Source organism: Haliaeetus albicilla, chromosome 2 (genome assembly GCF_947461875.1).
Source record: "Haliaeetus albicilla chromosome 2, bHalAlb1.1, whole genome shotgun sequence".
Taxonomy (NCBI): domain Eukaryota; kingdom Metazoa; phylum Chordata; class Aves; order Accipitriformes; family Accipitridae; genus Haliaeetus; species Haliaeetus albicilla.
The window spans coordinates 14,052,988-14,079,528 of NC_091484.1; the positions used below are offsets into that span (position 1 = coordinate 14,052,988).

Consider the following 26,541-nt stretch of genomic DNA (forward strand, 5'->3'; position numbering starts at 1 on the left):
AAAACAAAGCTCAGCAACGATCAGGTGAAAACCCCCGTGGCAAAAGGAGTTTATTTGTAAACGGTTTCTGGTTCCTGTAAGTGTACCGTAACAGCTGCACAGCACAACAAAGTTAAAAAGCGCAGAGAACAAACACACTGATTGTACATACATTCAAGCACTGCTGAACGCGAGCTCTTGAAAATACAACTCGAGATTGGCTTTGAAGGTGTATCTTGGCTCCCTCTCTGCAACTTGCTTCGCTCCCAGTGTTCCAGCTCCAGGGGCCAGACAAGAAAGTATCTTACCTTCTTTAAACAAGTGCAGACAGCTTTTTTTTTTTCCCCTCCTCACCTGCACCTCTGTACATCTGCCTTACAGCTTTAGGGAAGGAGTGGCTGCTTTGAAATCCAAGCAATAAAAGTAGCTAAGCCTCTTTGTCCATATAGATTTCAGAGGTACAAATGCTGAAGTTGGTAGAATAGCGTTGCTCTCTACACTTAAGTTGCAGCCTTTTTGAGTTTTGGATATTTTTCTGTTTATTCACTCATTTATTGCTGTTTACAGGAATATTCAAGACAACAGCTGAAATGTGCCATCTACTGGACACACATGCCCAATAAGAAGAAAATAAATAACCTAGACTCTGATTTGACTTGGCAGAATTCAGAGTCTGGTTGGTCACTAAAAGTACCGGGGTGCAGGTCTAAAGACCAACACTACAGGTCAGAGCTCAGAGAGGGAATCCACACACTTCTCAGATAAGCAATCCAGCAAGCACAGACAGCAAGCACATGGACAGAATATGGCTAACAAATATTCAGGTAATGTCTCTGCAAAGCAACTTAACCTAAGATCCACTTAATATTGAAAGTAGAGTATTTCCAAAAACTAGAGTGGCGCTTCAGCTCCTCAAACCAAGTTAGTACTGCGTAAAGGATAAACAGAGCAGCAAAGAGAATAATTCAGATAGGACGGTCTAAAGAGAAAATTTTTTTTTTTCCACTCGTACAATAATATTAGCAAACATAACCCATAACATTTTGTAGTGCATTTGTCAGTTTAGTTTTCAACAGGGGCTTTGTCACATGCCCTCAGTGATTGTTTTGCCTCTAAGTTCACTCTAGAGAAGGAACCCATTTACAGGTCTTTTAACAGAAGCAAGATGGTTCAGACGTTCCTAGTCCAAGCCAGAATTGGCACTAATGGTCTTAATTCTGTTTAACAAGTTGCACAAGAGACAAAAGTTCTTTGAAGTCATCCCAAAAGAGAAGTACAACAGGTATGCTGCAGCAAGACACCGAACTCCAGGTATCACCTCATCTCCCACTCACAAGCACAAAAAACCCCAACACTGCAGCAATACTTTCCTATAAATACTCTTACAGGTCCAATATGTCTAGCATTTAGTTCCACATACTAGACACATTTAAATCAGGGCTGTACCTAAAATGGGTATAGTTATTTGGAGTGCTAAGCTGCTACTTCCTGGTCTTGGTTTTAAGAAGATGCTCTTCTGAGGATATGTATATATTTTTTTATATATATATATATGTCTCTACACAAAGGTGTGAGAGGATGATCAAACTGAAGAGCTAGTAGGCTCTATATAAGTTGTTTCTCCTCACACCAAATATAAAGTAGAAATAAAAGCCAATATTAAAAAAAAAAAATAGAGTATACCTTGACATAAGCTAAATCTCCAAAGGCACTCTGACTCAGATTTTTCCAAGTTTACATAAACTAAAGCCAGAGCATTAACAATCCTAGAAAGCAATAATAAGTTTACTTTTCAGGTTAAACATCCAGAATGAAAATTAACCTTCACCACTAATGCGTATAAGAGGAACATGTAAGTAGTTACTGTATAAATAAATACCTCTTTTTTTATTGCTTAAATTGCATAGTATAGAACAATGTGGAGAGTGATGTACACGTGTATTAAAAAAGCGCTGGAAGGAAGTGGAAGAATCAGCAGGTACAAAGTGACTGCAATTTGAGACTGGAGCTTTTGTGTTCTGCATTCAGTGCATTAATTATTTATTCAGTGAAAAGAGTGAAACATCCCGGAGGCTGCGCAGGCTGGCACTGATGTCACGCCTCTGTTTTAGATTGCATCTTCCAGTGTATTGGGTCATGTAGTTTTCAGGCACACGTCCCCTCCGGGATAGGATATCAACCATGTGGCTAAGCTTCGACCTGATAGTGGAGTAGTGGAATTGCCTCTCTTTATGTAGTTTTTGGAAATACTCTGCCCTGTGACTGGTAGAATATTCAAAGGACTGGAGAGAAGATAGTGAGCCGGTAGAACTTGCAAGAGAGCACTGGGATGATGACGAAGACAGTGATCGCAGACTAGAACTTGTTACAGCCTTTCCAGAGAGACATGATTCTTCCTTTGACAACTTTCTGTGAAGCAGGGGTGTTTCTGTGTACTCCTCTTCCTTTGTCTGTGTCACTACAGTCTTCAGCAAAACTGAAGTCTGAGTGCCTGTCATTCTAGCAGCAACAGAAGTCTGAGTGCCAGATTCTGCCATTACAGTATTGGTCTGCGTGGCAGCATTACACACAGTCACTACAGGCTTCTCTTCCCATGGGCCAGTTTGAGTCGATGCACTTTTCCGTTCCACTATGGCCTCTTGATCACTGAACCACTCTTCTTCACAGAGGCAAGAATGCCCCAAGTTAAAAGGTTTTCCTCCAGGAGTATCTTCAGCCAGTTCTCGTTCTTTTAACAGTTTCTTTGGAGTACTAGACAATCTGGCAAATTCTGCTCTCAAGTTGCCTTCCATGGTATCTTCTTTAGGAGACTCTATTCTGTTTGCTAGGTGATCAAATATCCCACTGTTCCTGCAGCTGGATGGCCTCTTAGGGCTGATGGGCATTGACTGGGCATAAAGAATCCTGAACTGGAGGTCAAAGTGTTCAACCACTTGACCTGACAATAGCAGCAAGTTGCTGCTGTTCAGCTTCCCATCAGACCACGTGAAACTATTGAAAACAAACCAAGATTCACAGTTAATCTCCAGAGCATTTCAACACATACAGTTACAGATAGCAAGACTCAGCTTAGAAGTGCTGTGCATAAAGAAGGTATAAAGTCGACAGACTATTCACTCACTCTTCTCCAGAAAGAGCTCTGTTTAGCTGTAGCCAAGTGCTTTGCTAGCAACAAATTGTGTAAACCAGTTTTCCAAAACTGTTTCCAGTTTTGTGTTAGTTCCCCTTAGACTCAGCTAGTCCACTTGCCATTGGCATTCATTAATACCAGGCAACAGCAAAGTTGAATACATCCTTCTTGCAGAAACTCCCCCTTTCTATAGCTTCATCGGGCACCAGCAGACCCCAATACTTGCCTGTAGGAGCCTGTTGTCACTCTAATGCCATCAATTAACATGAACTTCTCATGGACTTTTCCAACAATTTTGGCACCTGACCTCATGTAGTACGTGTTCCCTGTGAGAGTTCGAACTCTCATCAGCTGTTTCAGAGAAAGGAAAAAGTAACATCAGATTTAAGTTAACTTCCAAAACATTTTGATTAGCAATTCTACCTAAAAGCAGCTACGGATACTATGGAAGACAGGAATGAAATGAACTTCCTTACATTGTCTGTGTGTGAGTGTTATTAGTTACACAGTGCTAAATTTCTGTTAGATTAGGAGAGTCTGTGGAGAGAACAGCCAGTTCTAATTAATTACTGCCCACAAAGCTAGAAGTGTTTCCCCATCCAGAAAAACTCTCACTGGGGTGAACATAAGCCTGTCCAAGCCGAGCCATAACACAGTCATATCAGCTTATATTCAGAGGAATTAAGTCAATCGCCTGAGTCACATCATCCAAACCCTTTTAAAAGAAAGCAACTATGTATTAGGAAAGAAATGAGGTGTTACCAGAGCTATACCACCCCTGAGCTTCCCATGTTTCTGTTTTCCTTAGCAAGCAGTTCCTTGAGCCAAAAAATAAAGCTACTTAGATCTTGCAAAATTAAATGCTTGAAAATTCTTGCTTCCTTAGGACAGGGATGATAGTGCATGCTCCACCCAGCACACCAGGCTGTTGCATAGCATGGCCATAGCTCCTACATACGAGTAGCATAAGGTAGTAGATGTGCCTTTTCTGCATGGTTTTCACCGAGTTTGTGAGCGGTTTCACATGTTGGATTAGAGACTGTACTGAAACCATGTGATATGGAGCCTTGGTCTTCATTAACTGAGAAACATTTCAGAAAATCCCCTTTTATATCAGTTAACAGACAAGATGCTTTAGTCTTTCAAGGGAGTCTGATATTTTATAGAAGGGTATCTTTGATATCCATAACCATAAACTGTACCACAAAAAAAAACTCAAAACCAAACCTCACCCACGTTTAGTACTTACACTTTCCTGCTCAGGACAGACTCCCAAATTCTTGCACATTTCCAAGAAATGGGGTAGAAAGTCCTGGTCAAGAAGAATATAGACAGGGACTTTGCGGTTGTTATAGGCATCCTGAAGGTCACCGAAGATATCAATGTCTGTGAAGGAATCCATCACAAGGGCAATCACCTGCAAGAGAAGTCACAACACTTGTTGAAGGGCTTTATTTTACACAAGGCCAGATCACTGCCTTCCCCAGCTGTTTTCTCCTGCTGCTGTCATCAAGGCCAGATGCACATTTTTTTGTCCTGCTGCGCAGGCCCTAGCAAGTTATAAAAGATTTCTGTATTCCTACAATGTTTCTGTAAATTCATTGTGCCCTGGAGTGCAAAGCCTAAGCCTGAAGAGGTTTTTGATCACATCTGCTGCTGCTTTTGTACACTTTCACAGCCTGGTTTCCTACATAACCTCCTGTAATATGGCCTTTTGGTAACATTGGGGAAGCTATCGCAGCAGAATTGGGAATCCAGACAAGCCATCTCCACTCCTGTCCTCCCAGCGTGGCGTACCTGCTACAGATAGCCACTGCCTGCAGGAGAATTAGCTCAAATGGCCTCCTCACTGTCACAGCTGAAGATCTCACAAACCCCAGCTGATTTCTGTTTGTGTGGTAGGAAGGCAATGCTGTCCCTTATGAGACAATACACAATAAGTTACCGAGAGATAAACTAGTTCTGTGACAACATATAAACTGAATACCCTACTTCCAGACTCTTACTAGAGCTCTCAGTTATTCTGAGTTTCCATCCCACACCTTCACAAGAAATCCTTCCACTCACTCAAATCAACAGTTCCTTACAGAAGGCAAGTCCTAAAACAGGAAGATTTTCTCTCAATGGGCCAAAGACAAGACAACAGTCCTACACTTATGAACAATCTCTCCAGCTAATTCAGAGCTGCATCGCGCACCACTTTGGTGCTAGAATTCTCACCCTTCAAAACCAGGAATACACGTCTGTGCGGGGGACACAAAGGCATAAAGGATTTGGCTTCCTGACTTAGTTTTCTATTCTCTTTCTATTAGACCAGCATCAAGGACAACAGTTATACAACCGCTGTGGGTACCTGCCACCTGCCCTTATCAGGTAGGCAAGGCTTCCACACACTGCTGCAACACACCCAAGGCGTGCCTGCATGTAACACAGCTGCTCTGTGTGTGGCATTGCCCGTACTCAGAGGAAACATTTCCCACAAGAACAGGCTAAGCTTTCTATTCCCACGGGTGCCCTGCTCCCCACGGGATTCGCTCCACATAGATGAGTTCTTGGGTATAACACACACAGGCATGTTGGTATCTCTACATAAAGTTAGCTTATGCTTGAGCTTCTTATATGTCTCCTGTGCTTTTCTTTACCCAATCACTTGTCAAAGTGCCAAAGGAAGATAAAGAAAAATAAGATGCTTTTGACAAGACCAGATGAGTAAGAAAATAACCCCTGAAAACAAAACAATTCACACTAAACCCCCTTGGAAACACTGGTGCCTCCAAATGACTACTCAATTAACAGCACATTTGAGTTCTAATCCGAGTTAGCAGCTGAAAAAGGAATACACTTAAACTGAAAATAAGCAAAAGTACAGTTAGGTTTGTTTAGAGGAGAGAGAGAAAACCCTTTTCTCCACACTCATCCATTCAGGATAGCAGAGGCAAAATAGCAAGCATCCCCTTTAGTCACTTAAGCTAGCCACATTTGAGCGAACTGAGAAGAAACTATACAACATCTGAAGTTTTCCCATTCCTCACATTAACCCAAAGAACTTGGACATGATTGAGCAATATTGCACAGCATCCGATATTCAGTAAGTTATAGGGGGTCAAAATTTCTCTCCATTGCATGTCCACAAAAGTGCTCCCTGGATCAGGCATGTACATGGCAGCAGCAGGAACAGCTTGCCTGGCTCTTGGCTTGGTGCAAGGGAAGGTGTTTGGCAGGATGCTACAAGCAAGAATGTGACAAAAAAGTAGAGCTTTTTGGAGAAACAGATGTTTTCATGGAGTTTACTCGAGTCACCAGGCTGGTCTCATCTACCTGATAAGGATGCTTTGAGAACAGAGCTTCCTCTGTCACAGTTTCTGGCCAGAAGCCCATCAGTCATGTCATCCTCAAACTTGCCCTAAGCTTCTGCACTCAGAAGGGGGCAGGGACTAAGCTCAACTGCTGATTCAGCCAGCACCCCACACACAGAACCAGGGGTTGCTTCACCTGGCCACCTGAAGAGGAAGCTATACATTTAAATTTCAGCTAAGCCAATTGAATGGCTGCTAACGAGAAGGGTGGTTCCCTCGTGGGGATTACAGTTGGAGGCTATAAACTCAGGTAACATAATGAGTTACAGAGAACAGTTAGAAGTTACTACACCGCATGATTTTTAAGCCATACTCTGCATCAGATCAAAACCATCCACTCCTGTAGGAGGGAAGTCCTTCTAAGAGCAGGTCTGCACATTACTTAAGGGCAATTAACAAGACAAAGAAGGGAGATGTAGTCATAGGGTTATCTCTGGAGACAACTGTCTTTTATAGTAAAGAGGCCTTTTTTGTGTCATATCCTTTCAGGGACAGTAGGAGGTTTCTGCAAGCGAATCTGGCTTGCAGAGCACATCAGTAAGGAACCTGGAATAGGAAGCCTTCTGCTTTGAGCAAGAGCGAGATCAGCTCGACACCAGCGGGTGGTTTGGCCACGAGCAGCAGCAGTTCTGCACGCAGTGCTGGGGGACGGGGAGCTCTTGGCCCCCCACCGCTGGAGCAACGTAACCGGGAAAGTGAGATTTCACGGGTGTAGCGCACAGATGCCCGCTGTCAGGACGAGTGCCGCTCGTTGTGCATTTACAAGGTTGCCCTCCTAACAAGGCTTTCTTTGCTCGACGGGGCTTTTAAAGCCGCTCGCCCTTGCTTAGCGTCACACGAAGGAGATGCTCACCGACACCGTTGCTGATTTTTGTCCCGGTTCGCAGACCCGCTGGAGAAGGGCCGCGGGGCAGGGCGCTTTCGGGGGGCGCTGCCGGCAGAGCCCGCACCCCCGGCACCCCCCTCACCCCCGACCCCGGGCGCTGCCCGCCGGCGGCGGCGGCGGCGTCGCGCACTCACCTGACGGGCGGAGCAGATCTGCCGCCGCACCGCCTCCTTGCAGCCGTAGATGCTCTCCCCGCAGCCGGGCTGGAAGTGAGCCTCCACCCGCGTGAGCCCGCGGAAGGCGCCGCTGGCGAAGCCCGGCCAGCCCAGCTCCAGCGCCGGCGGCTCCAGGTCCGAGCGCTCGGGGAAGTAGGTGAGCGAGGAGGCGTCGAGGGAGGCGCCGGGCGAGGGCTCGCCCGCCGGCTCCGGGGCGGCGGCGGGCGGCAGGGCGCCCCGCGCGATGGCCTGCACCTCGGGCTCCGAGAGGAAGGGCGGCAGCTGCTCCCGCCGCAGGAAGGCCCGCAGCGCCTCGGGGCCGCCCGCCACCAGCTCCTCCAGCGCCAGCCGCTGCGCCTCGCTGTACGGCCCGGGCGGCCGCGGCGGCCAGCGCCCGGCGCCCTCCTCCAGGCACTGCGACGGGTTGGCCATGGCGCGGCCCGGCCCGGCTGGCGCTCCGCGGCGCCTTTATAGCGGCTTTGAATCCAAACAGGGCCGCGCCGCCGCCGCCAGTGGGGGAGCCGCGCTCCGCCCCGCGCCCCGGTTGGCTGCGGCGAAGGCGGCCCGGCCCCGCCGCTCCAGCCGGGGCGGGCCGAGGGGAAGGAGCGGGGCTGGCCCAGCCGTTCTCCGCGGCCTTGGCGCCAGAGGGCCACCCGGCCGCGTTAGTGCCCGGCCCCGGAGGCCGCGCGCCCCGGCCCTCCGCTCCGCAGGCCGCGGAGGTGCCCTTGGCTGAGGCGGCCGTTTCCCGCAGCCTGGCCTTCACGCACGGACCCCTTCCTTGCGGCTTCAAGGCCTGACGCGGACCTGCCCCACGGCCGGCCGCGCCGGGGACCTTGGCCCTCGCTGCAACACGGCCCTGTTCCTCTCACCCGCCGTGTCCTGCTGTCCCGTCAGGCGGGGCTGGGAGGCTGCGGGTGCTTTCGGCCTCGCCCGAATCAACCTCCCCCGCCCGAGAAGGACCCTCTTAAGGAAGCGCCTTAACAAAGGCCGGGCCTAGTGCCTCGGACATGACGAAATCCAGGAAAGGCAGTTACAGTTTTGGCCTTCCTGCTTGTCCCCATCGCGAATTGCTGCTACCTGCTGAAAAAAAACCAAAAAGTTACACCTACCCGCTGCCTAGATTTACTCTTCCAGACAATCCCTGGCTGTACTTAGAGCTGGGAGAGAGGCAGAGGCATCCAGGCAGACCCCCAAACTGTAAACCAATTAAATAAAACTCAGTGGCATTTTTGTATTATTAAAAGAAATTTAATGTAATTTTTAAATTAAAAAATTCAATCTCTCTATTAAAGACACTGAGTCAGGTGCTAATACTGTCAGACATACCCTTTTGGCATGAGTTTTACATACAATTTAAGATTTTATGCATTGCTTCAACATGTTAAGAAACCATCTTTTCATACTTACAGTAGCAATAAAGTCAATTCCGTACAATATCAAATATCCTTTTTTTAAAAAAAGTTTTAAATATATTAGACTCTGATTGCCAAAATGCCATTTTATACACAAAGCTGCTAATACAATATACAGTTCTTAGATTATTTTTTCACATAAAATACATTTCATCAAGTTTTATTTGTACATCATTTACTACTGATCAATGGAATTACAAGTTATTGCAGAAGGCTTGCCATCATTTGTTAATATCCTGTACATGTAGCAGTCACACCGAGCTGTACCAGGGTTACCGACACTCCTGTAGTCCATTCTCACACTGCAATCTATAGGCTGAAGACGTAGAGGTGGCAATACTAAGGCTGCATCTGCACTGTTTAAAAACCCGTATCTCCCCTCCAGCTGCGGGTGGAGGTAATTGAATTGTAGGTGTAGGTTTGGGAACGGGTGTCTTGAGCAGAGTCTCCTCTACTACAGCTTCTGCAGTTGAAATATAGCAAAATAGTCTAGGTCGTAATTGTGCCATGGCAGATGTTGCCTGAAGAACCCAGCAGTACTCAGATTGTGGGGAGGAACTGAGAAGTCCATTACCAGTTTGGCCAACACAAAAACAGCAGAATAAAGCTGAAGAACAACCAGGGACAAGAAATTCTGCTGTACAGCCACAGGCAAAACAAAACAAAAAAATGTAAATATCAGCTGTGTTCTGTAGTAAGAGGCTAGACTTTGCTGCTACAAGCGTGTTCAGGATTCTGCCTGTAGAGAACTGCTATAACAAAGGAGGTCAACATGATTTGTTAAATTAGAATGAAGACCCTGTGCATTTCCTTTCTGTGTATTTAGGAAGAAAGAACTGGCGATAGTGAGAGAAACTGAAAGAGCAAATAAAAACTTCAAAATCTGGTATGCTCTGAACTGTTATCCCCTTGCAAAATAGTCTCCAAGTTAAAGAACAGCACTAAATAGTCACCACAAACCTTCCAGAGACTAGTTACCAAGTTACCTTTAGCAAGTATGATAAGGCACAGAAATATCCAGACGTAGGGAGGACACCTTCCAGCAGATGGACAACAGTTCATCTATGGCTCACTGGAGACCAGTGCTATTGCTTTCTCGGTTAAGATGCTCCTGTTTCATGGTATTGCTGATTTAGTTTCAGCAGAGAAGATTTGGGTAAACAGAGCTCCAAGATTAAAGCAAAAGGACACTAAACAGAAGTTGTAATGCCATTTGGTAGCTTGTAAGTGCTTTCAACCCCACAAAATAAGACCCTGCTCAATAAACTAGAGAATTCCCTGCCTCCACTGAGTATTGCACTGATTCATTATTGCTATTGCCCTGCCATGCTCTTCTTCCCTGCCAGGAGTTCCTCATCCTCATGGTTCCTGAACCACACTTGCAAGGTGGTACAGAATCACATCAGCTAGAGTCAGTTCTTCCCAAACTGGGAGGGTTTTAAGATTCTGGAGAACCACAGAAGTGAGATTAAGTGGGCTAAAATCACTCCACTTGGTATGTGAAACACAGATCCAGATCTGACGTCAAACAGATCCCAGCAATGGTACTTAAGCCCTTATCTAACATTTCAGTGCTGGGACTTTCTTGGTTGAGCTCAGTAAAGCAGAGACACTATTTTGAGAGACACTTTTTCCATCTAAAAAAGAGCCTACATGGAAAGTAAAGCTGGTCTCATCAGCCACTTAGTTTGCTAGAAACAATACAACTTCAGCATACAGGAAGATTTTGCAAGCAGAACGGTTATTCTCATGTGCAGTTCTGCCTACAATAGACCCATCAATACATCCATGTTCTCAAAGCTTTGCGTAGCCTGTATGAATAACTACCACCTTTGGCTTACTGCTAACAGAAGTGGGACTCTAATCTGACCTTGAATCTGTACTTAGATGTTTACTGAGCCTAAAACCACAAGAGTATAGCATAAAAAGCCCAAATCTTCCTCTAGTAAGCCAAGTGCTAGATATGCCAGTCACAACTTGATTTCTAGTTTCTACAGCTTTTTCACAATTTTAAGATCCAATGAAATAGCCAAGTGCCTTCTGCTATGTACCTCAGAGCTTTCCACTGGGATGGCCTTTAAAACACATAGATATAGAAAACCACTATTGTTGTAACACTGCTAAATTTTATAATAAAAAGCCCTACTCCTAGAGGTAGGCTCCTACAATGCACATATAAGAGTATCTATGTGTTTGTTATTGCCCCAAAAGCCTGTTTGTCTCTACAAAACAGTTTACCAGAAGCAGGTTAAATATCCACTTTACAGAATTGCTCATCCCAAACCTAAAACCAACAGCTCTGCATACAGCATGAATTGCCAGCTCCTTCCCCAAGTATATTCACCAGTGCGCCACAGGCACTGACCGTTATATCCCAAATGTCACCAACGCACGAGCATGAATCAATTCTAGGTCACTCTTCAATAGCCTTCGCAAGTCCCACTCTGATGCTACTTCATCCCAAAGCCAGTGGTAGATAAATACTTGGCATGGCTGTGAAACATGGCCTGGAAGATTTATTGATTACTGACTCTCTTGTCTGAATAAGAATTGATTACATTTGATCAGATGCCACAGTGAGCATGTTAGCTTACAGTGATAAAGCCAGAAGAGCTGTATTACAGCCAGTTTTACAATTACAATACAAAGTCCAATTAGGGGGATGATTTGTAATCTAGAATCTGTAATATTTTTTGCCTGATAGCAAATCAATTATTGGTTTGCTCAACATCACAGCTAGAGTGATGAGTTCCTGGAGTTTCACATATAAACAGAGTGAAATACCAATGGACTAAAAGCTGTTTGTCCAAAATGGACTGGCTTCCTACAGTTTTAATGTATTAACAACTCTCAGTGAAAGCACCCCTCAACTACTTAACACTATTGCATTCAACAGGCTCCTTTTCATTGCTTGGTGTTAGGTAGGACTCAATACACTTGATAACACAAAATTGCTCTGAGAAGGAAAAGGGCCCAACTCCTTCCATGGGAGGGAAGGCATCAGCTGGGCCCGAATTTTGCACCACTTACAACCTAGTGGATAGCAGCACCAAAATTTGTTACACTGAGTCCAGAACTTTTGTTAGGATGGATGTGGAGAGACAACCCTCAACACCATGGGAGAAAAGAGGCATCTGAAAGAGCATCTCTCCCCGCTCAGTAATACCCAGGCTACACTTGGTGTTATCCCAGAAGAATTTTCTCGAGATAATCAGAAGACCCACTGTTAACCACACACAGATGCCGTGAAGTCTGTCCGGTTACCAAATCATATTCTTTCTACTACACAATGACTTTTAAAATCCCTTGAGCTTAAGTCAAGCACAAGAAGTATTTTCTAGTCTTATATTTAGCATATGCATTTCAATAATGGAGGAAGCTCAACTTCTCTCAATGTTTCAAAACATACAAAGAAATCCCCTGCCTTTAACTGAACTGAGGTTTTAAAAAAAATCAGATCAACTGCTACCATTTTCTAATTTGTTCCTAAAACTGGTGAGGGAAGAGAATTGTATCTTCAGAGTTCAGAAGAGTAAATTGTCAGCCTGGTAATAACCTCACAGGTCCAAAAGTGTTTTCTGCACAGCGTGGTTGTGGTGGTGACACACAGCCACCTCTGCTGCCTCGAGGAGCCGAGAATCAGGAGCCCAGAACCCTGTATCATAATACATCCAGCCCCAGCAATGAGCTAGATTTGATGGGGAGCAGAGGGTAGCACTTAACAGTGAGTTTCAGCCTCAGCCAAGTTTTTATAGCCTAGAAAAAAGGAAAGGCTGTCAGGATTCCCACAGGGGGAGCGTACGTGTGAAGCGTAACATTGATGTCTAACAGCCGCCAGCTAAAAGGAAGAGGGATGGAAGCTGCATTTACTGTTGCTTGGCTGAAGCACAACAACGTGAGCTGGATTTAATCCAATGATGACTTACGGAGACCCAAACAGGCTTATGTTTTCAGAGTTTGGAATTTAAACTGCCCAAGAAGACACATATTCATGCAGGCAAATAGTTATGTTTGCAATAGCCCCTCTGTGCAGAAAAAGGGTTGAAGATTTACAGTTAGTTCTGTAGATAAAACTTGTTAACTCAACTGTGGCCAGTTCCTCAGAGCTCTCCCCCATTGGGCACGCACCTTTCACCTTCCCCAGGTATGCAAAGCCTTAACTTGCTAAAAAGCCAGTGCCAAACCCCCAGGTTATACCGTGCTATACCGTGTTTCTCAGGTAGTCTGTCAGAGCTAACATGAACTACACTAAAACACTGGTGTTGGTGTGCCAGCCACTCTACCGCAGAGAGGCTTTGCTAAGTACTGCATGGCACTAGGTGACTCCCTTATACATAGAGGCATTTAAGTCTTCTTCTGACGGCTACTAACCACTGCTGATGATTTCAGCATGGGAGCTGGAAAACAGACAAAGAAAATCTCCTGCCCTGCTGCAATGTTCAACTACAAAAGCAATGATTTAACAGTTATTTATCAGCCAAAAACTTCAGGTTAACACAAGTGTCGTAACATCTAGGGAGATTAGAAACACTTTCATGGCATTTCTAGATTAGTGTTAGCAAGCCTTTCCTCCTCAGCCCTCCCGAGCCCTGTGGTTCTGGAAATCCAGAAAAAATCAGAATGCAAAGCATACTGCCCATAGTATCTGTGTTGAGCGTACAGAGTAAACAAACAGAATCAATAGGAAAGTGAGATCAGCAAAAGTCTTTTCAGTTTTAACAAATTAAGAGTCTAAATAGTACAAATAAGTTTTTTAAATTACTTATCCCAATATAGACCTTTGTCAGTATTTTATTGCAGTAAAATCCTATTGCCAGGGCCCCTTATTGCAACATCAGTTTTAAAGCCTATTGAGTGAAGCCTGTTCCAGGAAAAGTTCTGCTTCAAACCTAGTGGCAGTCTGCAGTGATGAGTTTACATGAGCAGAATAGGACCCAACCAGTGGACAGTTTTTGATGGTGAGCTGTCACTGCAAGGAGATAACACCTTGCAAACTTCCTAAAGCAAGTGCAGCATCTATGCTTGCTTGTTGCTCAGGCCCTGTAAATGCTGGATCCAGCTGTACGGAAAACAGCTCTGTCCACTCTTGCAAACCCTGTGTGGGGGTTGATCTCCCCTCCAGGATATATGCATCACTCAAGAGTGAAAATTCAGGTCTGAACTGTCACCTTCCAGAAGCTTTGTGACTTACAGCAAGAGGCTCAGATGCAAAGATTTTAATTCAGATCCTTTCTTTGTTCCAAGGCATCTCATGACTTCCCAAGGACAGGGAGGCAGTGCACCATTCCTTCTTCCCCAGGGAGCAAGACTAGGGTGACTCTTTTTACATCATATTGATGCGCACCCCTTCCTCTCCTAAGAGCCTTGCTCCACCTGTATTACTCATTCAACTGCAATGGAAGCAATTGGCAGGGTAAAGTACAATTCAAGATGAACGAGGCCACCACAGTCAGGATGTCCATAACCAAACTCTCCCTTTGGAATGCAAACAACCTGGCCACTGCAATAGATCCAACCAGCCCACCCATGACTTTTTTCCTCTGGGGTGAGAAACAGATGAGACTAGGAAATTCTGCAGCACCCATGCACCTTCTCTTCCATTTCCTCCATGGGAGCTTTGAATTTCAAGAGGGGTGGATCACCACTGGACACTGTGTAATACACTGAGGTCCCATTGGAGCTGTAGGGAGAAGTCCTGGATCCGATTAGATGCGACTTGGCCTCACCCCCATTCTCAGCAACTCCTCCCACGCCACTGCCGAAGTGGGTGCTGAGGAAAGGGTGATTGAGGAGTTTGGCTGCAGCCCGCTGCCGCTTAAGTTCGGAGAGTGTTTGATGGTTGTGCTCCTTGTAGGTACCCCAGAACTGCTGTGTGTCAGGGAGCCCGGGGTTGCCATAGGGCAGCATGTGGCCTGGGTTACTGTCAGGGTCAGCGTGCATACTCCAAATGTCCCCGTTGGAAAAGGTGTACTGGTAAGTGCTGGCAGATGCCATGAGTCCATTCTGGAGGGGGATTTCAGAGTCACACTGGGTGCTTTTGTTTGCTAACTCCGGAAGGAGGGAAGAGTTCTCCAGCACTGAATTCTGTAACAAGAAGACATGAAAGAAGAGCATCTTCCCCCATCCCTCATAACACGGTTCATCCCTGTGACAACTTTCTAAGCCTGCTCACACTCTGCCTTTCCACCAGAGAGGTACTACAGCACAAACATTGAATTCACCCACTAACAGGACCCTATAATGCTGTGAGCCCCAACCAGGAGCTGGTTGCCAACCAGGGACATGGAATGTTAACTCAGAAGGAGTAAAAAAAAAAAAAAAAAAGATAGATAAGCATATTAATATAATGTGACAATAACTGAATTAAAAACAAATAACTGCAAAGCAAGATTACAATTCTTTTGTGATTACCAGTTTGCCAGCAGTAAAGAGAAATGTACATGCTATTTTTTTCTGAACTTCCTGGTTCCCTAGGGCATTATCTCAAAACTATTTATGCAGCTGTAAATACAGTCCTTCCACTTGAGTGGGATATCCCAGTTTCTGCCAAATGAGAATTGGGTCTTTTGCTTACATCTGATGGAGGAAGTTTACAAATTTTTCAGCTGCCTTCCATCCCAGGGCACCCATTGCTATTGAACCTGCGCTACCAGCCCTCCTCGGTGACTCCCATAATAGAGAAGAGATTCCTTACGGGGTCTGTATTCTCCTGGTCAGACCGAGTCTCCCCAATTTCTCCAATGAGACCTGAGTTTCTTCCTTCTTCTGCTGCCCCCAGTTGCTGCCAGACAATGGCCTCTTTCTCGCACTCCTTCCTGTACAGGTTTGTTCGGTCCGAAAGGCTGGCCCTCCTCACCACCTTCCTGTTAGACAGGGAGAAGGGGCATCGAAGCTGTGAGCAGGACACGACATTTCCTCTTACCCTGTAGCTCTTTACACCTCCTCCTCGTGCTTCACAGCCTCTCCCCGCTGGAATGGAACGCAAATTTTGCTTCCTGGCACCCACGCAAAGCAAAGGCACTAGTGTGGCTATTAAAGGTGGGAGGAATTTTAAGGACTCTAAAAGTAGTACTGCAAATCTGTGTTAGATCTCATACAGCGCACCTAATGGAACTACTCTGCAACCAGTGGAGTAAATATAGAGGGAAACAGCCCACAGGCTGTTTAGGAAGTTTTGTGGTCTGCAGGACTGCTTTGGTGCCTAGTAAACATCTTATAAAGACATGTGCAAACTGTGTCTGAGCACAGTATCTTGGCCATGAGACATATTATTGAGAAGCTCAAGTTAATCCACTTGAAGCACTGATTTTCTGACACCAGTATCAGTGGTTTAACAGGGTAAATTCTTACCACTTTGTCCTCTGCTCGGAGAAGTTCTTAAGCCACAACAGCGCAAAGCCATTTTCCCCCCAAGAAACAACATCTCTTTCTAGCGAAAGAACCACTCTTCAAAGGAGCTCTGCTTTCAGCAACCGAGAGTCAGCTTCTGCCTTTCAGAGTTTGTTTAGAAAGGACAGACGGGTTCTTCTCCTGATGCCGACTGCAGAGTGCTCTGCAATCACATCTGGGTGGCCAAGCTTAGGCACCGGGTGACCTGCAGGGAACAACGCACTTACCCCCGGCTGCCAGTGCTGGAGGTCCTTCGACTTAGGGAGGATTTATGCCTCATCTGAGACTTCATGATCACATCGTGTTTGTGTTTCAACTCCAGAAGCAATACTTTGAATTCCTCCTCTTCACACAGATCTATGGCACACACAAACCAAGCTATTAATCAGACAGTTCAAATGTGGTACCATTAACACCATGTTACTAACTGTGTATTCCTAGTATATACAACCACAAAAGCTAGGAGGAAGAGAAGGGAAATTTAAGCAAAATATGCTTAGGCACATTAATCTTTAAACAAATTAGGGGAGACAGAATGGTTTGGACACCTAAACAGGAGCAGAAAACAAGAGCTGCTGACTGTGATGGGGGCTCAGCTTTGCATTGATCCAGCTATTCAGCTAGGTTTTGTCCCATCTCTGCAGCATGCTGTGCCTTTACCCATGAAAGGGTGAGAGATATATTGACCACTGTATCAACACTTCAAGATGGGAGGAAAAGACATTTCTGTAATTACCAGACTGCAGCTCCCCTGAATACAGCATTTTTACTTAAGCCTCCAAAATGAAAAAAAGAGCAGACAAAACCAGACCAGACCAGGGCAGAAGACAAGAAGTTTCAACCTTCAAAATAAGAATGCACATATTTTTCAATTAAGGCTCAGAAAACCTTTTGCCAAAAGAAAATATGGCACAAGGTTATAATACACATGTTCAGATGCTAACAGTTTTACTTCCAATCTGTTCCAAGACTTGTGTATGCCTTCTCATTCCCCTCCAACCCCTTGTAGCTTACCACACTTCATTGCATCAAAGCAAAGTTAGACACCCACATCTTAGGGCTGCACTCAACAGCTGCTCAGGTCCAAGACTACAATGTCAGAGCGGAGAGACTCCCAAGCACAGGTACAGAGGGATAACATGAGTGTAAACACACAGGCAGAAAGACTTGGTGCTTGAGAAACTCCTTCTCTCTTGCTTTTATGAACACGAATAAGCATTTTCAGAAATAACAAAGTAGGTGCTTTAAAACTTCAGTCCCAGTTAAAGTAACTGCAACTTTGATTCTAAAAATGTCTGAAAAATGATGTTAATGCTTCTGAAAGCACCATGTGAAGACTCCAGCACACTTAGGGGGAAAAGCTTTTCTTAGTTATTTCTTTTTTTTAAGCTTAGTAAACTCACCTATTGGCATCTCATCCAAAGATGTCCTAGCACTCAAACTAGCCCCGTGGGACACAAGCAACTCTGCCATCTGCATCTAAAGAAAGGGAAAGAAAGCCAAGTTGACAGAGGTATTTTAGGCAATCGCTTTCCTCCTCAAAGCTGAAAAGTTGGAATAAGGTAAGAAGAAATGGCATGCATGCTCAACTCACCTCAAATTATTCTGGTACGTGTGTGATGTTAAACATTTTTCCTACCATTCACCTGCACAGACATACTCTCCCCAAACTTTCTCAGCAACAGGTTCTTTTTGGAGCCCCAAGGACCTCATCTGATGCTGCCCAGAGAGTCTAGCCCTAGTATAGATTTCTTCTATTTGCAGAGTGCTCCACAATTTGTCCAGGCAGAAAGAAATGTCACCCTCATCCATGACATTTGCAAAAAAATAATTACCTGTCCCCAGAAAGCAGCAGCATGAAGAGGTTCCCAGCCATCCCAGTCCTTAACATCCAGGCTTGCCCCCTGGTCAAGAAGGACTTCAGCTGCATGCAGATAACCATTGGCTGCAGCTATATGTAGCTAGGAGATAAGGAATAGAGCATGAACCACCTGCAAGGACCACGAATGGTTTTATACACCAAGTTTCAGTGGAATTTCTTGGATAACATCCGAGTCTAGATCTGGACAGGCAGCACATTTCACATTTGGCAGATGCCATCAGGTCAAAAGCAGGTTGTTCCTGTTACTGAAACTCAGTATTACCTGCATGTAATTCTGTTTGGAGAGGAAACTGCTTAACAGTTCTTAAAATAACTTACATAAATGGGTTAGAAGAATAATGTTTTTACATTTTAAATCAAGAGCTCTTAAATGCTTCCAACTCTGTAGGGAAACAGCACCATTAAAATGCAAGCTTGCAAAGGAGAATATCATCCACTATAAACTCTGCATTTCTCTTGCCAGAAGAATGTCTCCTCTTCCCCATTTAAGTGCTGCGGATGTGATTTTTTTTTTTTTTAATCAAATTTTCAGCCTGCTTTAGTCAGGACTCTCTTTGTACAACTGCACTTCCACTCATGCTTTTATCATTTTCACCATTTGAAAATAAAAAACATTGTAATCCTTGGCTACTTTTAGTTAAGTGAATATGATTTTTCAGATATTGGCTTCCAACTACAACCACCACTTTGGAGACATCAATAATAGTCTCCTTTAGTCCCCCACGACACTTCATGTCTCTGAAGATTTTCACAATTGCGGTCTGCTGTTGCATCTCTGAGCAAAACATTGACCTATGCACTACTCTGAATGTATGAACTCCACTCAGAGCTCATCCTATTTCAACTGTGCTGAAGAGGAGAATGAAAGCTTCTTTTCAAATTTTCCATGTGGATTCCACTACACAAAGTTAAACCCTCATCCGGAAATAAATTCTGATGCTTTCTGGCAGTTCAATTAATTTCTACATAAATTCCATGGCACTGGGTCATACCCTCTCGAGGCTGTATGAATTAACAAGGAATCACTTGGGGGTGATATAAAAAGGGAAGCCAAGAGGTCTGCTTAAATTTATGTATATAATCCTTGTTAAAGTGAAAAATGCGTTAAAAAAATAAGCTGCAATAAAAGCTTCAGTCATCCAAGTTTATCTTGGAGGGATGCCCTCCCCTTACACGCTTCTGATAAATGCTATAGGTGACAATTTAGATTAAGAAACCTGAATGCACTGCCATGGTCTGGCCACCAAACAAATGACACCAAGTGGCCTGTATATCAGTTATGTCTGGACCCAAGCATCAATTGACCGAGGTTGTATGAAAGTCCCAACACCTAAGACAGCATTACTGAACTTTCCCTAAGTTGGGACTGCTGTAAGCAAGGATTTAAGAGACACATCTGCAAGTGAAAAAGAAGGGAACAGAACTAGGATTGTTCAGCCTCCTCAGTCCCTGTCCAGTCAAATCAGATGCCAGCTTGTTTGTGCTGTACATTTGTCCCGGGTGTTCTCCTCTGCTCAGGGCCAGATGCCATCCTATGTGAATAAACACAGCACTCTGTATGAGCCAGATGCTATGCAAATCAGAAAGAAGAGGAGGCAGAAAGTCTTCAGAGTGCCCAACACCAGGTCCTGCTCCCATGAAAACCAGAGGACTCACATCTCCTCCGTGGGGGTCAGATCAGACTATGAGACTAGCAAGAAGCAAGACATTACTGGGAGGTCATTCAGCCCCATTTCCCCAGAGGTCAGCAGAAGTGCTATGTTTTGCAACTCCTCATTGTGGGATTTCTTGCACCTTTCTTTGGAAGCTGCTAGTACCAGCCACTGTCAGACAGGACCCAGGACCTCAGCAGCCTTCCTGCAAGACCTGAGCTGCTGGACAACTGACAGAGCTCACATGAACAAGGGATTTGCTTCAAAAAGCACAGGGTTAGACACTAAGTTCTCACCTGTACTCATGGACAGCACCTGTTCCTACATGACAATAAACTAAAACAGGGAAAAAGATCAACATAGCTTCCTCAATCCTCTCAGTGACTTGTACGTGTTGATTTTCTGTAATTCCTGCCACAGGGCAGGTTTCGTAACCTACAGGCTGAAGGAAGGCAAAATTGAAGCTGCCACAGTTTCACTCACCAGCGTAGCACCTTGGGCATCAGTCCTGTTCAGGTCTTGTCCAGTCGCAAGTATGTCATGAATGTCACAGATCATGACCTGCTCCGGAGCAGCCCGCATCTCATTGATTCTTTCCTGGGTAATCCCTGTTAAAATTCCAGTTAGAGAGAGAAGAGTTGGAAAGGGTCTTTGTCTCCACTGGTTGAGTAAAATTAGACTTATGATTCCTGGCTGATATGACCTCACATCCTTTTCAGAGGCTATGTAGCCGAGGGGACTGTCAGCTGTCCTTCACCCTCGTCGTTATTTAGGAATCAGAGAAACTAGACAGAGTCAGGTTCCAAGAAATTATGCCAGGCAGCAGCTCTCTGCTTTTCTCCAGAGGCAAATTAAGAGCTGAGAAACAAGGTAATTTTTAGTACTACATTGACCTATTTTTGTATTTTACATGAACTCAGTCTCCTTACCTTGATAGGCCATGCAAGTCTCAATGACATCCAGAGTTGGCTCATCTTCACAGAGGTCATACGGCATGTTGCCATCTGCATTTACTGCCAACAAGTCTGCTCCACTGCAAGGAGAAAGCGGCGTTACACAAGAAAGGACCTCAGACATCCTAGAGCAGACAGTGCCAAACACTGGGATAAATGTTTAGCAAAAACTAACTGGAGTTTAATAGTTGCTCGAATGTCACCAAGATTTGTGTGAGATAAGAAAGATTTGAAGCAAAGCCATGGAGCTATGAATGGGAAAGATGAAGTCCAGAAGTGGATGAAAGGCAGCATGCTACACCTCCCTCATGGGCTATGGGGCACATCAGCCACTGGGCTGTTCCTGTCCTCTCCTGATCCTGGCACTGGACAGACTGGCAGCTTCTCAATGACAGAAGTGATTTATTTGCTGAATTTCTGGATAATAATGCCAAACAACTACCAGGTGCTTGTTATCTGGGCATCTGGCAGTCCTTCACTGAAAAGTTCTCAAGGACCAGAAAAGTTGGGAAAGATAGGGGCTGAATGGTGGAGGGAGCCTTCCATCTAGCCAAGGGCACATTGGCAAAAAATAGCAATAAAAAAAAAAAATTTGCCTGTCAACTGGTGAATTTTTTCTTTCTGATTTTCCAAAAGCACTTCTCTAAGTGCTTTATTGACCTCTGGGAGGTCACTATTTGGAAGTAAAATTGCCAGCTAAATTGATTACTGTCCCCATATTCCCCCGTAGTAGAGAATTTCCAGCACTTTCTGAACTGTGCCACTTTAGCTAGCTGTTAAATAGTTTCAGCTGAATTCTGATCTACCTTGACAGCCATGGAAGGACAGCAGACAGTATCCACTTGCATTTAGATTCCTGTTTATTTATTTTTCCCCTCTGCCTGAGCGGAGCAAACTACATTGAAATTCACATTTGCAAAGTACCAGTGTTAGTTTAATCAGCAAATAAGAAAGCAAGGAATGGGACATCTTTTGTGGGCTACTTCCTCTGATGGTCTTCAAGGTCTCCAGGTCCCATCACCAGTAACATTGCCTTCAAAGACAGTGTTTAACCAGTCATTTGATATGTGACACCTCCTGTAAAGGACAACTTTGATTGTTGCAAACAAATTGAATCACCCCATTCCTCAAAAGCCCAGGGGAAGACTGTTTCTGAGCATGGGATCATGACATTAGAGTCCAAATTTGCTGGCAACTACTCAACACAGGGCAGTCTATGACAACTAAGGCCATAAACTCCAGTTCCTCACCTTGCCACTCATCCCCATGACACTCCCGTATCTTCAATTAAGAGTCAGGAATGCACTATATTGTTCTACATTTGTTTTCTCCATTTTTATGCCCCCCATCCAAAAAATTTCCTAACCCAAGTGGGAACATCGTCCAAGGGATGACTGCTTACATCCTCTGCTCCACTTCCTTCATTACACAGCCAAAGAAGAAGGGCCATATTTTCCATGCCAGTCTCTCAGATGACAGCATCCCAGGGAGAAGTCTCCCTCCCTGAGGGAGAAGCAGCAGGCACTGCTGTGCAAGGCAGCATGTTAACGCTCCCAAAGCACACTCTGCTCTCTACACCATCACTCTGGGAAACAGAGGAGAGAGCTCCATACAGAGTCAGGACTACCTGCTCCAGACAGGATTCACAGCAGGTGCTTATTAAATGCTGCACATGATATAGCTCAAAATACATCTGGCTTCCTCCTCCTTGCTGGCAAATCTAGAAAAGACTTGAGCTTTAGGGCCTTGGTAAAGTCAAGTGGAAGGTCCAGTGCAAGCACCCCTTGTCATACCACTGGGGAACAAACGCATTACAGGAAGCTAACTGGTTACTAATTAAGAGCCAGTAAGACAGGTCACAAAGTTCACCCAAGTATTTGAGCTGTACAAACATGCTGCTGTCCTTCTACATCAGCGTCTCTTTGACTGTGGCTGGAAGACCTGAAGTTGTGCTTAAGAGCTTGAGGGTAGATCCTGCTGGCTGCTCTTATTTCTACCCATCCAGCAAGCATGGTTCAACAAGCACACACAGACACGTACACACCAGAGTACAGGCAAAAAGTGGCAAATTTTGGCCCAGGCTCCAGAAGCTTCATGAAACTGAGTCAAGCCACCTAGGGTTTTACTGTGTGTCCTCAGCCTTTCTGCTCTTCCTCCTCCACCCTCTTCTCCCTGAAGCAGGAAGGAATCCCAGGAATAGCCTGAAAGCAGGGACTAATCACCACCGCTGCAATCTTGTAAGGTACTAAGCGGTCTTGGCTTCCATCCACAGAAGCTGTGTGTAGAATCAGATCTGCAGAAAGGGACCGACACAAAAAGCCACCTACTGCTGGATGAGGATCTTCACCAGGTTGATATGACCACATGTAGCTGCTGCATGCAACGGAGTCCACAGCTCATTGTCCTTCGCATTGACATTGGCCCCGTGGTTGAGGAGAAGCTTGACTATCTCTTCATAGTTGTCTATGCAGCACTGGTGAGGAAGAGATGCAGACAGATTGGTTTTTTTAAACTTTGGGAAGATGAGGGCTCAGTTGTACCAGTGTACCTGGACGTGGAGACCTACTTTACCCTGCAGTGTTTGGCACCAAGCACCTCCAACAGAGTTAAACACCAAATTGAGCGCAAGCAGGTCAGAAAGCCACCATGCAGAACACCTACGCTGGACAGACTGAAGGTCACTGGTGTTTTAAAGGGCCTTCTGGCTTGGGGGCAGAACCAGCAGGGAATAATAGCAAATATGCACACAGCTTTTGTTCCACTGGGCCTTCCATATTCAAGAGCAAACATAGCAGAAATTCAATGGAACCAGTATAACCACATACCAAGGGATGAGCTGACAAGCTGACATTCCCTTTTCTTAGGGAAAATCCCACACACTGGCATGTGATGAGTAAAAGTCTTCTCAGCAGCTCACGCTACCTACCACAGTTATCTGAAGAGATGCAAGTTGGAGTCCCAGCATTATGAGGTACTTCACAGAGCACCTTTCATTTCCTGAAAAAAATCAGCATCCTCGATGCATTTACACCACAGTCCCAGAGGCGACCTGCAAGAAAGGCCTCAACCACTTTCCTCTGGGGGAGGTGGAATTTGCTCTTTGATCCACCTCGTGCTCACTTCTTGATATGAATGTGTGTATGATAAAGACACTAAAATAAGATTAATTCTTGTGCAAGAAGCTTGTTCGTGGTCTATGCATTACTGCAGACCCACACAGGAGACTCACAGCTCAGCACTGCGGTATGGGCTTGTAATAGGGCTGAATTACAACCTACAACAAGCATTTTAGCAGCTGTGTGACAAGGACCCTTTATGTATTTCTGTTTCTGTTTACTATTTGTATATGGAAGTGAGGTTAAAATCATGCCTGTCACACGGCCAAGTTATCACAGAAGTGTAAATGCATCCTTCACTGGAAGCCGCTGCTTATGGGCTATAGTGTTCACTTAGGAGCTTCTTTCTGTTCAGGGATTCAATTAATTCTAGTGGATGCAAAGTTCCCACCTCAACTCCCAAATGCACCTTTACAATAACTGATCCTTCAGTGGGGAAGGTGGGATTCTCCATGGCTTCAGTACCTAGTGGGGAAAGCAATGAGGCTGTCAGCATTTCTGTGTGCAGAGTAACATCTCTTTGGAGAGGTGGGGGGGGGGGGACCTTTTGTCCTTCTAGAAGCCAGTTTGCATTTTTAAGCAACCATCCATCCAGCTTTGAAGAGAGCAATCAACTTGCAGAAGAATCCAAAATCTCAAGTCAATGGGAGCATTTACAGCAGGGACTAACGGCAAGAAAACCAGGAGTCCCCATTCCACCCTCAGAGCGAGTGTGACAACCACGCCACTGTTTTTCGCAGCAGCGGAGGCGGCAGCTGCCAGGCACGGCAAGTCCCACGGCCCTTCTGCAGGCTGACTCTGCTGGTGGTTTCGCACTGAAAATCAGGACTCATGAGGAGGGGTGGGGACGGGGGCCTTAGGAAGAAGAATAGAAAAACCTTTACGGGATCAGTGCAGAGGCTCTGAGGAAGGACACAGGCTCACACACCACTATAGCAAGGCTGTGTTTTACTGGCGATCAGCTGCTGCCATCTCATACAGACTTTCAGAAGTCCCTGAGCCTACAGAGAGCAGCAGCAGGCTCTCCAAGCATCCTGTGCATTGTTTATTTAAACCAGTTTCAAAACTCGTGAATTGCCAAAGTCTCTCAATTTGATTTGATCTGCTTTAAGAGTTTATAGCCCAGCCCTGCAAAGACTAAAGGGTCGAAGAAATGTTGTTTGCATCTGAAATCCAGCCCCAATTCCTGAGCTCTTATCACTGCACAAAGTCTGGGATACAGCAAGAGAAGTGTTTCATCTCAGTTTGCTCCCCAAGAAACAGGATCACCAGCACAACATAGTGAAGTTTCACTGCTTTAACTGCACAAAAAAATGAAATACAAGAGCTCTCTCTGTTTACCCCGACAGGTCTGCTCAGAGGGCACTGGGAAGACGTGACAGTGCAGAGCAGCAGGGAGCCTCCTCCCATGCCTCACCTGATGCAGTGCAGTTAATCCATCTTCATTGCACAGGTCTGGGCTGACGTTGCTCTTCAGCAAGTAACACACTGTAAGGGAAGGAGACAGGAGGAAAGGAGAGTCAGAACTGTAATCCTAACACATCTCTTGCTCTCAGCTAGCCCTGGCCAGTTCAAGACAAAGGCAACCTGCACCATCAGGGTGTTCCAGTGTGGGCAGAGCTGCAGGAGACCTTACAGCCAAGAGCCCAAAACTGGCGTGAACCCGCAGTCACTGCAGTGCCGGTGAGAAAAAAGCCGCCTTGGTTTTATCCAGCAGAGAGCACCAGCATACAATTTTCCCCCAAATTCCTTCCAAAGGAGACTGCTATTACAGCTATCATTTTCATATGGTTGTGCTGGAACAGTCTACATTTTTATCTTGTGCTTTGCAACATCTGAGTGCAACCTCTACACACTGCAGCCCAGGGGAACTCAAAGGCAATTGGTGATTTTGGGCTCCTGAGTTATAACTGTAAGAGACACCCCACTCTGGGAGGGATGAGGTCTTGCCTCAAGAAGTTACCAGTCTGGGATGAGAAGCCCAATACATTCAGGGGCCTGCCACACCTAAAATACATCAGGGTTGCTTTGGCCACTTCACATGAGCTGTTGGGTATTTGAAGAAAGCTTCCCAGAGGCTTTATTTTTTAATTGCTGCTTTGGGGGGAAAGGATAAGATTTATTCCATTAAAATGCAAATTTCTGAAACACATGAAAAGTCATTAGCCCCTAGGTAAAAAATAAAGTTTGCTCTGAGGTACAGATCTTGCACATAGTAATAGCAATAAGGCTGGCAGAGGACGTAAATTAACAGCAACACCAGGAACTCTTCAAATTCAACACTGCTGACAGATCTTGATGATCTATACCCATCTTCTGTTGTTTACTTGTTTATTCCCTGCTTTTTCTCCAGAGATTTCACTACCTAATGCTTTTCCCACCTCAGATGTCACTGACAGCACAGGCACAAGCCAGAGGTTCATAATCATCTCCCTGGGGCCAGGGTAGCAACAGATATTCAAGATCCATCTTATTTGATGGCAAGGATGCATCCATTAAGCGAAACCAGAGCTGCAAAATAAGGAACACTAACAAAGCTAAAAGGGCAATAACCATCTTCAGAGCTGGCAATCAAAACGACTGCACGGCTGGTCACTCCCAAAGCATCTTGCAGCCTCTGCTGCTGCCTTT

General features: G+C 45.3%; 2 protein-coding genes across 2 annotated transcripts in view; both read right to left on the reverse strand.

Moving 5' to 3' along the window:
• Positions 1-20: 20 nt before the first annotated feature.
• On the reverse strand, positions 21-8,055 carry LOC104314988 (protein FAM83D-B-like). Its single transcript, XM_069806989.1, has 4 exons — positions 7,486-8,055; positions 4,359-4,526; positions 3,336-3,460; positions 21-2,970 (listed from the first exon to the last, which is right to left on the reverse strand). Exons 1-4 carry the CDS (start codon positions 7,936-7,938, stop codon positions 2,016-2,018), a joined length of 1,701 nt encoding a protein of 566 aa, XP_069663090.1. The 5' UTR covers positions 7,939-8,055; the 3' UTR covers positions 21-2,015.
• Positions 8,056-8,732: 677 nt separating this feature from the next.
• The window catches only part of PPP1R16B (protein phosphatase 1 regulatory subunit 16B), a 66,402-nt gene continuing 48,593 nt past the window's right edge, over positions 8,733-26,541 (reverse strand). Inside the window, exons 3-11 of the mRNA XM_069806975.1 lie at positions 25,328-25,398; positions 23,122-23,267; positions 20,771-20,874; positions 20,325-20,449; positions 18,143-18,268; positions 17,711-17,786; positions 16,535-16,664; positions 15,613-15,781; positions 8,733-15,002 (exon numbers count right to left, since the gene is read on the reverse strand). Of these exons, the coding sequence (XP_069663076.1) occupies positions 14,481-15,002; positions 15,613-15,781; positions 16,535-16,664; positions 17,711-17,786; positions 18,143-18,268; positions 20,325-20,449; positions 20,771-20,874; positions 23,122-23,267; positions 25,328-25,398 (1,469 nt within the window). The 3' untranslated portion in view covers positions 8,733-14,480. The remainder of the gene's footprint in view (positions 15,003-15,612; positions 15,782-16,534; positions 16,665-17,710; positions 17,787-18,142; positions 18,269-20,324; positions 20,450-20,770; positions 20,875-23,121; positions 23,268-25,327; positions 25,399-26,541) is intronic.